At 43.5% G+C, this 14,840-nt stretch overlaps 1 protein-coding gene across 2 annotated transcripts in view; it reads left to right on the plus strand.

Annotated features, from left to right (window-relative positions):
- Positions 1 to 14,840, plus strand: part of ttc21b (tetratricopeptide repeat domain 21B) — a 116,727-nt gene that overhangs the window by 23,803 nt on the left and 78,084 nt on the right. For both annotated transcript variants that reach the window (XM_038789720.1, XM_038789719.1), the window contains 4 exons: positions 6,721 to 6,850; positions 6,957 to 7,067; positions 8,109 to 8,275; positions 11,077 to 11,199. In XM_038789720.1, the coding sequence (XP_038645648.1) occupies positions 6,721 to 6,850; positions 6,957 to 7,067; positions 8,109 to 8,275; positions 11,077 to 11,199 (531 nt within the window). The remainder of the gene's footprint in view (positions 1 to 6,720; positions 6,851 to 6,956; positions 7,068 to 8,108; positions 8,276 to 11,076; positions 11,200 to 14,840) is intronic.

The following is a 14,840-nucleotide window of genomic DNA, read 5'->3' on the forward strand; positions in this document are numbered from 1 at the left end:
CATGACTTTATGATCAGATGCTTCACGTGAGAACAGCTGCAAGTGGGCTTGAATTAAGAGATCTCTCCCAAAGGCTTGTCATTGGAGACCGTTAGCATCCCTCTACCAGTCAATGCTATATATCAAGATATTCTGTCAATACAGGCACTTATGAAATCTTCAGTTTAAAACATCATCTATTTGGTTCCACATCTGACCACTATCACTTTTGCATAAGAATAAATACACAAATTCTTAGACATTGAATAGACTGGCCTTGTTCTATGGTGAGGAAATGTGTGGATATGCGTGGTGGCCCACCTTGGTCATGCATTGCACCAGATAAGTCCATGCTATGGACGCCCTTCATCCACATGGTGCTAAGATCCATGGGACTCCCTCTGAGGATTGCAATTCTCAATCAAGGACACCATGCATTCACGTGCAAGAGATATGGAGCCAGTCATGGTATGGATGGAAGCTTCTATTATTTGAAGATGGGACTTCACTGCTTCTGCTGGAAACTCTACAGATGTTCAAACCTTTGACACTGATGAGGCAACAGTTGCTTTGTTGATGGCACCTGAAACGTGCTGTCTGCATGGAAGAGACTCACTGAGCCTCTACTCATTCCTCCAAGATGAATTGGCCACAGCTGATTCAGTTACCTCCTCAACATCTGTGCACTGCTCACCAGAATGTGCCAGCCGCTCTTACATGCAAAAAAGCCTACCAATGTGAGTTGATCTGCACTGGTGGAGGGTGTGCTGGAATAGAAGGACATAGAGCCTTGAGATGGTGTTGCAATCTTGAGCTTTTCAATGTAGTGGGAACCCTGTTCTGTCCCTGACCTGCTTTACCTTGCAGAGAGACATGCTTAAGTGAAACAGCTGCTCTTTCAGCCAAACACAAATGCTTCCCCTTGATCAGGAGCTCCCAATGGCGCTAATGGCCCATGCCACAGGTCACAAATGGTCTAGGGAATGTTGGACACAGCTAGCACTATACTCACTTTCCATTGCTTCGACACCTACTCATCCTCAGCAACAAGCTGTTGTGCCTGACCATTCTGCCACCTCCAGCCCTGGACTCTTTCTTCCCCCCCCCCCCCCCTTTCTGGTGGAAACATGAACTCTCTCTTTTCTCACCTCCAGGGAGATGTCACTGAATTGTGGAGGGACCCTTCCTCATTCTGACAGCATTCATCTACTGCTTTCTCTACTGTTGACCTCCTTGCTTCAGTCTTCAACCTGCCTGATGTACATGTACCTGTAAGAATGGCAGCACTCGGAACTGCCTGCCACTGTAAATTAGCATTTTTGCCTGACATCTTCCCAATCGATAAAATTCAGGCCTAAATTCATGTAGTATAGACTGAATATCCGGGCATGATGCTACCCATTTGGTCACAGCTGAGGTGTGCTATTTAGAAACATTTAACTTTCGCTGCTCTCATTCGCACACTCCCTTCCCTCCCTTGAAACTCCGCTTGTTGCAATTTTCTTCAATCTCAGCAATTGTTCCCATGGTGCAGGCTGACAGCCTCCTGATGCTCCAGGAGCTACTCCCACACGGTGGCTGGTTGCTGATGTACATCTGTTTCAATGAAGCAGATGACTGCCATATGCAGATAAAATCTGAGGGTCAGAAACTATCTAGGCCTCAGGTTGGCAAGATTGAAGAGCTGTTTGGTTGCGCACCTAGGAACATGGAGCAGAAGTAGGCTCTTTGACCCATTGAATCTGCTCTACCACTCTATTGAATCGCGTTTAATGTTCTCCCTGAATGCCACTTTCCTGTGCTATCCCCATATTCTTTGTTGCCATTATTATACAGAAATCTATCACTTTCTGACTTGAACATGCTCAAAGAATGAACTTCCACAGTCCTCAGTTAGAGAATTCCAAAGATTCACCACCCTTTGAGTGAAGAAATTCTTCCTTAGCTCTGTCTTAAATGGCCTTGCCCTTATTCTTTTTTTATTACAAACATGTATCAAAACACGTTACAACAAATAAACACCCGAGGAAACATACTTCCCAATAATCAACCATATAGTCTGTACAGATTCGTCCCCTTTTTCACCCTCCCCCCCACCCCCCTGCGACGAACAGCTCCTCAAAACACGGTCACAAAGATCCCCCACCTTTTCTCAAACCTCCCTGCTGAGCCCCATAACTCATGCTTTACCTTCTCTAACTGCAAGAAGTCATACAGGTCACCCAACCATGCCACTACCCCCCAGTGGCGATGCCGACTGCCACTCAAGCAAAATTTGCTGCCTTGCAATCAGAGGCGAAGGAGACGACATCAGCCTTCCTTCTCTGCATGAGCTCAGACTTCTCTGAAACCCCAAATATCACCACCAAAGGGTCCGGGTCCACCTCCTCCACTACCCTGGCTAAGACCGGAAACACTCCCGCCCAGAATCTTCCCAATTTTTCGCAACCCGAAAACATGTGCGCGTGATTCGCTGGCCCCCGGCCACACCTCTCACACTCATCTGGTACTCCCTGAAAGAGCACACTCGCTCTTGCCCGAATCATATGCACCCTTAAACTGTATCGGGCTCATCGTTGCACAAGAGGAGGTCCTGTTTACCCTTCGCAGTGCCTCACTCCATGCTCCCCAATTGATCTCCCCTCCCAACTCCGCTTCCCATTTCTTAATGATCTTCACCACCTGCTCAACTCCCTGCTTTTCCAGCCACTTGTATAAATCTCCAATTCTTCCCTCCCCTTCCACATCCAGAAGCGGCAGTCGCTCCAGCAGAGTGTATCCCAGCAACTGAGGGAACCCTCTCCAGACCTTTCGCGCAAAGTACTTAACCTGCAGGTACCTGAACGCACTCCCCCTTGGCAGCTCTACCCTCTCCCTTAGCTCCTCCAGACTGGTGGACCCTTCCTCCAAATACAGATCCTCACCTTGACCAGCCCCACTTCCCTCCACCTCCTCACATCCTGCAGTACAGCTATAATATTCTCCTTAACCAGTAATGCTGCTCCCCCACCTCGTTTAATGAAGAGCGCCATCTCCAGAAGAAGAGAATCTAATGATCACCCTTGATATTCAACAGCATTACCATTGCTGAATTCCTCCGTGTTAACATCCTGGGCGTTTTCATTGACCGGAAACTAAACTGAGCTGGCCTTATAAATACTGTCACTATAAGACCAGGTCAAAGGCTAGGAATCCTGCACAAGAAGCTCACCCCTGATTCCCCAAGGCTTGTCCACCATCTTCAAGGCAGAGTTCAGGAGTGTGATGAAATTCTCTCCACTTGTCCGGATGATTGCATCTCAACAACACTCTGGAGGTTTGACACCTCTCACAGCAAAGCAGCCACTTGATTGACACGCCATCGACAAACACTCAACCCCTCCACCACTGACACCCTGTGGTAGTATGTACTATCTACAAGATGCACTGCAAATATTCACCAAGCTTCCAAACCCATGACAATTACCATCTAGGATAAGGGCAACAGACACGTGGGACCACCCCTGCAAGTTCCCCTCCAATTTACTCATCATCCTAACTTGTAAATATATTGCTGTTCGTTCACTGTCAATGAATCAAAATTCTGGAACTCCCTCCCTAACAGCACTATGGGTGTACCTGCACCATGTGGATCTCAGCAGTTCAAGAAGGCAGCTTACCACCGCCTTCAGGGCAATTATGAGAAATAAATGCTGGCCCACGCAGGGATATTCATATCCCATGAGTGTATATAAAAAAAACTTCCTTTGATTTAATTCAAGCATGTTGGGTTTTTGCATCTTTGAGGAATGTATATTTTTAATAATCTTTATTATTGTCACAAGTAGGCTTACATTAACCATTGTGTTACCGTGCTGCCCTTTATTTATTGTACACCATATATTACATCTTTAAATACTCAGTATTGCCTGTCAATTTAAAAAAAATGTATTTTCCCAATCCATCATCGCCAACTTGCCCCTCATGCCTTCATAGTCTCCTTTGTTCAGATTTAACACCTTTGTTTCAGAACTATATCACTTTAAACTTAATCTAAGATTCTGGTTATGTTATGATCACTATTTCGTAAAGCCTTCTTAAAGCAAGGTTATTAATTTATCCCTTCCCATTACATAATATTAAATCTAAAATAACCCAATCCCTAGTTGACTTTCCAATGTACTGCTCCAGAAACCCATCTCTGACACAAGTCCAGGAATTCATCCTCCACAGCTTTAGCACTAATTACATTTACACAGTGTTGAAGTCAAAGTCACCCATAATTACTGTGTTACTCATGTCACCTGCAGCTCTAATTTCCTGATTTATATCGTGCCCAATGTTGCCACTACAGATAGGTGGCAAAGAAACAACTCCCACCAATGTTTGCGGCCACTTGCTGATTCTACATCTTGATTTGTCAGTGTAAGATCCTCTGTCTTGAATGTAACGATGTGTCTCTCATGACCAGTGCTCCTTTTCCTTTTTGCCTATCTTTCCTAAATGGTGACTATCCTTGACTATGCAGTTCCAAGTCATGGTTGCCCTGTAATCACATCTCTGCAATGGCAAACAAATCACACCCATTTACCCCTATTTCTGCCTTCAAATCATCTTATTGCGAATGCTTCATGCATTCATATCGATTGTGCTTAACTTTGTCTTTAACGTTATTCCATATTCTGATCCAATTTGATGTTTGCACTCGCTGCGTCTGCCTTCTAATTTTGCCTACTACTTTTCTACTTCTGGTTACCAGTTTTGCTTCCCTCCAATCTGAGCTCCTTCTCTGCTTCCTATCATCCTGCCAACCTAGTTTCAACTCTCGCCAACACCATTATCAAATCTTCCTGTGATGATATTAGTCCCGGACCTACTAAGGTACAGCCCGCCAACTTGTGCAGGCCCCAGGTGCCCTGGAATCCGTCCCAATGCCTCAGAAATTGGATGTCCTCCCTTCTCCGTCAATTCTCCAGCCACATGTTTACCAATTCCCCAGTCACATGTTCAATCACTGAACCCTCCTATTCCTTTGCTCACTAGCCTGTGGCACTGGGAGGAAGTGTTGTTGAAATTGTATAGGGTGTTGAAGATGAGCATATTCAGTCTGTGCGCATTCAAGACTCTGACCTTCCCATTGCTTACCATTTTAACAAAAGACCCTGCTCCCAGGCCAACATATCTGTCCTTGGCCTGCTGCAATGTTCCAGTGAAGCTCAACGCAAACCGGAGGAACAACATCTCATCTTCCGGTTAGGCACGCTACAGCCTTCCGGTCTCAGCATTTAATTCAACAACTTCAGATGATGAGCTCTACCCCACCTCGATCCATTTGATTTCATCCCATTTCATTTTAACCGTCTTTTACCATTTCTTTCTTAATATATATTTAACCCCCCTCCCCCCATCTTATCAACCTTTCTTTATCCTTTATCCTCTTTGCTTCCCCCCCCCCCCCCCCCCAACCAACATCTACATCTATCACAGTTCACCTTCTGATGTTAGTTTTTCTGCTGTTTGGCCTTTCACATCTTTTGTTCTCTCTGGGGACTGCCATTAGCACTCTTTCCCCTTGGTTTCTGTGGCCATTAGCACCCGGTTTCCCTGGGTTTCTGTGGCTATGACTCATCTTTCATTCTCGCTCCACAATATTTTCCCACTTTCTCTGTCTTCTTAGCTTTGTCAAAGAGTCATTGGACTCGAAATGTTAGCTCTTTTCTCTCCCTAGAGATGCTGCCAGACCTGCTGAGATTTTCCAGCATTTTCTCTTCCGTTCCTCAAGTACAGTTTTGGTCTCCTTACTTGAGAAAGGATGTACTGGAGTGGAGGGTGTGCAGAGGATATTTACTAGGTTAATTCCAGAGTTGAGAGGATTAGTTTATGAGGAGAGACTAAATAAACTGGGACTATACTCATTGGAATTTAGAGAAATGAGGGGGGATCTTATAGAAACATAAGATTATGAAGAGAATACATAGGATAGAAGCAAGGCGGTTGTTTCCACTGGTGTGAAATTAAGACTAGGGGGCATAGCCTCAACATAAGGGGGAGCAGATTTAGGACTGAGTTCAGGAGGGACTTCTTCACCCAAAGTGTCATGAATCAGTGCAATTCCCTGCCCAGCGAAGCTGTTGAGGCTACCTCCTTAAATGTTTTTAAGACAAAGATGGATAGATTTTTGAACAGGAAAGGAATAAAATGTTACGGTGAATGGGCGGGTAAGTGGAGCTGAGTCCACAAAAAGATCAGCCATGATTGGACAAGAGCCACCTTTCGTTTGACCGGTCAGCTCACTGCCACAACCAGAACTGTTTTGCTCTTCCATTGGTATTCTTGCAAAGGGTCCTCATAAGAGCAAGCCGATAAGCTTGGACTTGCCTCTTTTTTCAATAATCTGAAATAAGTTGGAGGGATACATGAATGAGTTTTTCACTCGAGGATAAGAACAACTGATTGGTGTTAGAGGCTGAGATTTTAACTTATTCAAAACCCACTCACTTACACAGAGTTAAAATCGGGGTCAGTATGTACATTTGTGTTGCTTATGTGCATCTCTTAATAGGTTGGTGCAGAACATTATTAATGAGGTCTGGGAATTGGGACAGCATTTGACTTCCTGATATGCGAAGAGCGGTAGTGCGAAGAGCAATCAAATGGAAGAAAATTATCATATAAAAATAAGTTAAGTTGCGGAGCTAGTACTTCAGAGTAGACCAGTACTAAAAGAACAATTCAATGTACTTTAATCTTTTTATTTTGCAGGCTCTAATAAACTATTACTGCGAAAAAAAATATTTTAATCATATCCAGATTGCAGCAGATGAGGGTCTCAAAAAATATGGCAACGATGCTGTGTTGCTCTTTTTTCATGCTTATGGGATCCTTATGGAAGGTAATAAGTGCAATAAAAATTAATACATTTTCATAATATTCAAACATCAGCCAATAACAAAACTTATTCATAATTCAAAAATGTTGCCTTTCTTTTGCGCATACAGATCGTATTCAAGAAGCTATCCGTGAGCTTGAGGCTGTTAGAGAAAAGCAGGATGTGTCACTGTGTTCTATAATGGCTCTGATCTATGCTCATAAAAAAAGTTTAGCTCCAGGTCAGTATATATAGCATACATTATCTTGGCAGTGAAGATATGGCACTACTTTTGAGTTTATAAAAATCCCATAAAAGATGAAGTAGGACTCTGCATTTCAAAGATGTTTAATTAATTTAGACTGGGGAAGATGGTAGCATAGTGCTAATGTCACTGGACTAGTAATGCAGATTAATACTCTTGCTTCATGGCTTCAAATCCCATCATGGCAGCTGGGGGAATTTAAATTTGGTTAATAAAATCTGTAATTGAAAGTTAGTCTCAGTAATGATGACCATTGCTGATTGTCGTTAGGAAAAAAATCTGACTCCCTGAGGGAAAGAAATCTGCCATCCTTACCTGGTCTGTCCTACATGTGACTCCTAACCCACAGCAATGTGGTTGACTCTTCACTGCCCTCTGAAATAGCTTAGTGAGCCACTCAATTCATGCCAGTGACAATGCCCACAACCCGTGAATGAATAGGACTTTTAAAAATAATATTATAACCTACAGCCTATATATATGTCTCCTGTCTGATTTCTATTAGTTTTGTTGCCTTATATCTGTTTGAAACCCTGGAGTCTATGTTTTCATTTTGTGACAATCTTGTGACACCTTATGTCAGCATCATGATAAATACACACTTACAACATCCTTGAGTAAACATTGAAGCTACATGTTAACATAACAGTTGAACCATATAATAATCAGAAGTGGGAACTCTTAACTGAAATCCCCTCTATATTACAGATGTTGTAGATAATTATAGACCCATGACTGCTGCTGCAGCCGAGATCAGCTATTTCAGCACAAACTTGGGAACGGTCTATGACCTTTCTACTATGTATGATTTGGCTGCTCACTGGGTATTTTACTCAACCACTCGGGGAACAAAACTCGACATGGAAATAAAATTTTGTTTGAGTAGGCAGACATTTTAGTCAAAAGATTCAAACAATATTTTCATGAAATAAAAACTAAGTAGATCAAATAAATAAGCACAAAAATATTCAGTTTAGTTACTGAAATCCTGAAGTCATTTTTTTTTTGTTGCAAAAGATCGTGATGCGATTCAAGAACTTGATAGCAAACTAAAAGAGGACCGGAAAACTGCAGGACAGACGGCATTGTATTTTGCGGGCCTCTTCCTTTGGCATATTGGGCGACATGAAAAAGCTCGTGAATACGTTGATAGAATGATTAAACTTTCTAATGGAGCAAGAAAGGTTGGTATAGTTTTTAGAGATAATGTATGGAAAAATTGATTAAAAAAATCACTAAAGGGAGAATTTGTAGAAATGGATGTCCCATATTGCCACTAACTAGGAATTTTAAAGTAGCTATAAAATAAGAGCGAATAATGACTGCCTGAGAAACACCAGTGAATTAACATATCTACTTTTGAAACACAGGTTTATGAAAATCCAATAAAATATAATTGCACTTTCAGTTGTACATAATTTGTCTCACTTAAGAGTAAGATAGATTATGAGAGTAAACTTGCTCAGAATATAAAAACAGATAGTAAAAGTTTCTACAAATATATAAAACAAAAATGAGTGGCTACGGTGATTTTCCTTGAATTGGCAGAATTATAGCCGGAGTATGGGCTTGCCGTTCACGTAAAGAGGTGGAGACTATGTGTTGGGAGGGTGGAGGTAGTAGTGAAGAGTTGTGCTTTTGAAGCTTGAAAGCCAATAGGAGTCTCTCCAATACTGTGTTAGGACACCCTGGGTTAGTGCACAGTCAATTCCAGCTTCATTTGAGCCAGATTCGCAATACAAGTGAATTAACCAATAATTCTTGGAAAATATCTGAAGTCTTTGGCCCTTGGTTGCCCAATAATTACAGTCTCCAAGTTTGTAAATGTAAATACAATTTCTTTTTAGTAATAGCAAGAACTATAATGAAATATGCTGCAAATACTACTAGTTAACTATTGTTTAATTCCTAATTCCCCACTTTAACTTGCCCTCATCATACATATATATACACACACAAGTTGGACAAACACAGAGGGAAGGATAGAGGTAAATATCATAAGTATAAGAAAAAAGAGTCTTTGTTTCAGATGGTTGTTTCTTGTACCTATTGCCTCTTCAAACTTTGCTTTCAGTTCAAGGTTTTGACTGTAGACTCATACATGTCTCTGTAGTTCAGAAAATCAGCACTCACAGCCTTTATGGAGAGAGAGAGCAGGTCCTTGTCTCTGTTTCAGCCTGTAATGGTTTCCCAGTAGATTAATTCAGGAATCGTCAGTTCCAGAAATACAGCAGTTATAAAGCGTTCCTGTAGAAAATGTAGAGGTGAGAGAGTGAGCAGGTCCTTGTCTCTGTCTAGGATTCAACTGCTCCCTGAAGTCTCTGAGAATCATCCCACTGGGGTAGGAGCCTATCACCACCTGTTACCGGGCAGAGCACAGCCTTTTGGTGAATTAATTGGCCACTAGCCAATCAATCGAACCGAGTGCCACCCCATCTCTCTCTCAGGTGCCGAAAAGTCTGAGGTCTCCAGTTCAAACTAGCAGAGTGTTCTCTCCCATAACTTCTGAATTCTTCACTCCTCTCTGTTGATTGACTTAAAGATACATGTCCATTAATCATCCATGGATCAAAAAATGAGAGTGGCAAAATAAAATAACAGAGAAAGAAGGGAGTAAACAGGAAGGACCCTGACAACTGAAAAAGCAACATACTACCTTTTTGGGTAAGGAAGAGAGGGGGAACCCAGGATGGAACTTTTTCAAGTCTTAAATAATATGTCTTCAGCAGCTGGGCTACCATCATGGAGAGTGATCCTGTCCACAAGACAGCCAGCGCCTGTAGCTGAAACCTGATAGAAAGGGAAGACCTCTATGCTTGGCTGTAGCATTGCCATGACCGGCCACTGCCCTCCCTACTGCCCCACATTGTTCCCCAAGTGAGAAATTCCAGTGGGCCTTTGACAAAAGGTCTTCAGTGAGTTAATTTCACCACCACCGCAGAAGTTTGTGATACTCAATGATTTACAACTTATCTTACAGTTTTACTAATTCCTGATGGCAATATTTTTTCCATGGATAACAAGATATCAGTTTAAAAATTCAATAGAATTTTGGAGTATTTACTCAGTATTTGTTTAAGTTAAATTTAGTGCTTTGGTTAAGCAAATGTTTTATCCTGGAGTCAAGTATCAGTGCAAGGTGCACACGGCTATTTTCTTTCTAAAGTACAGAACGGTTTTTGTTATCAAAACATAAAATGTTTTCCAATTATATGGTCTGTAATAATTACCAGAATGAATAGAATTAAGCTGCCAAATGCCATTTATAAATATTATAATTTTGGTGTGATTGTTCAATGCTTTCAATGTTTCTATTTAGATGTAGTTGTGGAATGAAGGATTAAATAGTACTCAGTGCAAAAATGTTCATGTGGCTATTTTTGTGTTCACTTAATAAACCCATGATCCCAGTATAAATTGTACTGCTAGTGAGATTCAAAGGATTCAACTTACAAAGCGTTCTATGGTAGAAATGGTCTCATACTTTGCCTTTTTGTCCTGTGGTATTAACTACCATTTTTCTTTTAAAGAAACTGAATCATTGGTGTGTTGCTCATTGTGATTCAGAAGATTTGCTGAAGGTCTCAACTTATCTTTAATTGAATTATCTGTTTAAATAAATCAAACAGTAACCAACCATTACAAAAGCAAAGCACTGCAGATGCTGGAAATCTGAAATAAAAACAGAAAATGCAACACAGCAGGTCTGGCTGCAACTTTGGAGAGAGAAATAAAGTTAATGTTCCAGATTTATGACCTATCATCAGTTCTGACGAAGGATCGATGACCTTCATTGCCACGTCATTAGTTCTTTAAACGTAGTACATAACAAACCTTGTGTCAAAATGCCAAAATGTTTGCACACCAATCAACAGGTAGACTAAACTGATGCCTGTGAACTTTTACTTTGATTTGCAAATTTAATCAAAATGTGTAGTGACTTGAGATATATGGCATATCAGTGTGAAGTGTACTGTCATTCCAGGGCCTGATTTTGAAAGGATGGATTGAGCTAACCAGTGGGAGAGATGCATATGCTAAGAAGGCCATCAAATATTTTGATGAAGGAATCCAAGATGGAAATGATGTATTTGCTATGATGGGGAAGGTAAGTTTAATTTTTTTTTGAACTGCAAAAATAAAAGGGGTGAAATTGGTAGCAGAAAATGATGGAAAAAATAGCTGAAGATCAATTTTACATCAAAATTATTAAATAGTTTGAATATTTGCTTTTCATGTAAAGTTGTCCATTATTGGTAGAAAATAATTCACTTCAGAAGATAATGGCTCAGCTGAATCAATTCCTTGAGTTGTAAATACTATCTGTTCTACCCTACCCCAGTCCTCCACCCTTCCCTCCTTCCAAACCAACCAAAGGTAACATGTTACAAAATAAAACAGAAAATGCTGAATAAATTCAGCAGGTCTGGTAGCAGTTAGAACATAGAACAGTACAGCACAGAACAGGCCCTTCGGCCCTCAATGTTGTGCCGAGCCATGATCACCCTACTCAAATCCACGTATCCACCCTATACCCGTAACCCAACAACCCCCCCTTAACCTTACTTTTATTAGGACACTACGGGCAATTTAGCATGGCCAATCCACCTAACCCGCACATCTTTGGACTGTGGGAGGAAACCGGAGCACCCGGAGGAAACCCACGCACACAGGGGGAGGACGTGCAGACTCCACACAGACAGTGACCCAGCCGGGAATCGAACCTGGGACCCTGGAGCTGTGAAGCATTTATGCTAACCACCATGCTACCCTGCATAGAAGAATTGAGTCCCTACAGTGCACAAGGAGACCAAATTAATAGAAGAAAAGTTGACTGTCCTGTCTGATTTCCCTGTTTATTAAAATCTAGGCAATGCTATTTGTGCCAACTGACAAAGTGGGAAGAAGGTATGACATTAGTAGGCCACATATCAACCAATATACAGTCTCTATCCTGGAAATGAACTGACTCATTTGCAGCAGTTTTTAGTCTTCTAAGTAATTGAGTTTTCTGTGACTTCTTTATGCATTCTTTATGAATTACAAATTCAAAGATTTCCTTTTGCTGGAAATGAAATGAAATCCTAAACCAGTTGTTTATAAATGCATTTACGGAGACTTCCGGTGGCGATCGCGAAAGGAGCGGCCGCAGCAATGAGGCTCCCGCAGATCCACAAAATCGTGGCTTTTTTCGAGGGGTTTCCCGGTGGTTTTTAAAAAAATATATATTAAATTCCCGCGAAATCGGCCCTGCCTCCCTCGCCCTGCCCAGGTGCCAAAGCTCCGTTCCACGGAGCTGAAGAGAAAAAAAAGAGGAGAGACTGGTCCTGGTGTGCTGCACGTGGAGGAGGAGTGAGGATCACAACAAGAAACTGCCTGAAAGTCGGAACACAGAGAGGATAAGACAAAAACAAAGTAATAATTGTTTTTTTTATTCAACCTTTTTGCCCTCTCCTGAAAATTTAAAAAACTTTTTAAAAAATACAACTTTCTAAAAAAAGAAATTCCTTTTTATTAAAAAAATTGTTTCGAAAAGGAGAAAAAAATCTTGGGGCTTTTTTCTTTGGGGGGAAAAAAATGAATTTCTTTTTCGCACCAAAACCCAGGAAAAACGAGAAAGGCACATAGCAGAAATATGCCTGCAAATAATAATAAATCGCGGGATGGCGAGATGTAAGAAGGAGCAGCAGCGAAGGCGAAGAAAAAAAGCAGAAGCTGCGGCCACGCAGGCAGACGACCCCACGGGGCGAGGCGGAGATTCAGGTGAACCAGGAAGCGGAAAATCTGGCGAGCCGAGCAACGGAGTAGGAACACGACCATCCCCCCCCCCCCCCCACCCCTCCCCCCGCACAGTGGGAAGAATGGAGAAACGTGCTGAAAATGGAAATAAACGCCATAAAGGAGGCGATAAAAACGTAAACACCATGAGGGAGGCACTCAGGATGTAGCTCCACACAATGATGAAGGAGATGCGGCGGAGACAAAATGCAGCGAACCATCGATGGCCTGGAAAGGAAGGTGGAGGCGCAGGAGAAAACGATTCAGGAGTTGGAGAGGGCTGCCTCGGACCAGAACAACAGGATGTTAACTTAGGAAACCGAAGTGAAAAGGCTGGTAGCGACCCAGGGGAGCCTAAGAGGGAAAGTGGAGGACCAGGAAAATAGGTCCAGTTGGCAGAATGTTAAAATAGTGCGTCTGCCAGAGGGGATGGAGGGCAGAGACTCAACAGGCTACGTCACCCAAATGCTGGGCAAGCTAGTGGGAAGAGAGAAATTTCCAAACCCCCCAGGAATCGACAGGGCGCACAGGTCACTCTGACTCGAGCCCAAAGCCGGGGAGCAGCCCAGAGCGATTATCATGAAGCTGCACAGGTTCCAAGACGGAAAACATCCTAAAGTGACGAAATCAAGCACGTGGGAAGGAAAGATCATAAGAGTGTACCAGGACATTGGTGCGGACCGGGCCAAAAGAAGGGCTGAATTCAACAGGGCCAAATCAGCACTCTGCCAAAGTAATGTGCAATTTGGGATGTTATTCCCGGCCAAACTCTGGGTAACATTTGAGAGGAAGGAGCTGTTTTTTAACACCCCCAGCGCAGCGGAGGAGTTCGTTAGAGCACATAAACTGGGGGAGGGACAGTCGCAACGGCCATCATGAAAGCGTCGGGGATGGAAAAGAAAGGAAGAATCGGAACAAAGAGCGGAGGGCAGACGGCAAACAGAGACAATAAGATCACAAACTGTACACACATGTTTGGTATGCTGCGTGGGACGGTGCTAACTCGTTCCCGGGCTCGTTTGATCTCTCAATGAAATGGGGGGAGCGAAGCAAGGTAAATGAGGGTGAGAAAGGCGGACAGGAGGGTGAGACAGGGGCTAGCAAAAGGAAGGTAAAACAGGACCAGAGCAGGGCAAGTACTGGGAGGGGGGCCACCATGCTAGCGAGGAGGGCTAACACGGGAGGGCAGAAAGAAAGGAGGGCCGCGGCACGCTTCTCAGGGGAGAGGGAGCGCCTGGCACAAAGAGAGGGGGGAGAACAGGTCAGAAGGGGGGGGAAGAACACAGGGGAGGGTGAGCGGAACAGGGACTGTAGGGGTGGGGGAGAGGGGTCGGGGGGAGAGCGTAGAACAAAAGCGAAGCAAAGAGAAGGGTGAGGTAGATGAGCAGCACGAACACAGGCCTCGGCAGGCATAGAGCTGGGTGAGGAATCAAGATGGCGACACAAACAGCCACTTGGGAGGGCTTCAGGGAGACCCTGGAGTGCAGGGGTGCAGCCACGTGGCGTACACATAGCTGGCGGCCATGTTGGGTGCCCCCTGGACAAAAGGAAACCCCGGAGCCCTGGGGCCCGACCTCATGGCAAGAGCGGCGACCATGGCCATTTTGGACAGACCCCTAACGAAGGGAAACCCCAGAGTGCAGGGGCGCGTCCACCAGGTAATGAGTGATCCCGCAGGACCGGGGGGGGTCCAAAGCCCCCCCACCAGGATTGTTACCTGGAATGTAAGGGGACTTAACGGCCCAGTGAAAAGATCCAGAGTCTTCACCCACCTAAGAAGCCTAAAAGCAGACATAATCTACAGGAGACGCACCTGAGGGAGAAGGATCTACTGCTGGTACGAAAAGGCTGGGTGGGACAGACATATCACTCATGCTATGAGACGAGGGCTGTGGGGGGGAGGGGGGGTAGCAATGTTAATTAGCAAGAGGACGAGGTTTACGGAAACCAAGACAGTTACGGACCCAGGGG

The sequence above is a fragment of the Scyliorhinus canicula genome, chromosome 2 (genome assembly GCF_902713615.1).
Source record: "Scyliorhinus canicula chromosome 2, sScyCan1.1, whole genome shotgun sequence".
In the NCBI taxonomy this organism is placed as follows: Eukaryota; Metazoa; Chordata; class Chondrichthyes; order Carcharhiniformes; family Scyliorhinidae; genus Scyliorhinus; species Scyliorhinus canicula.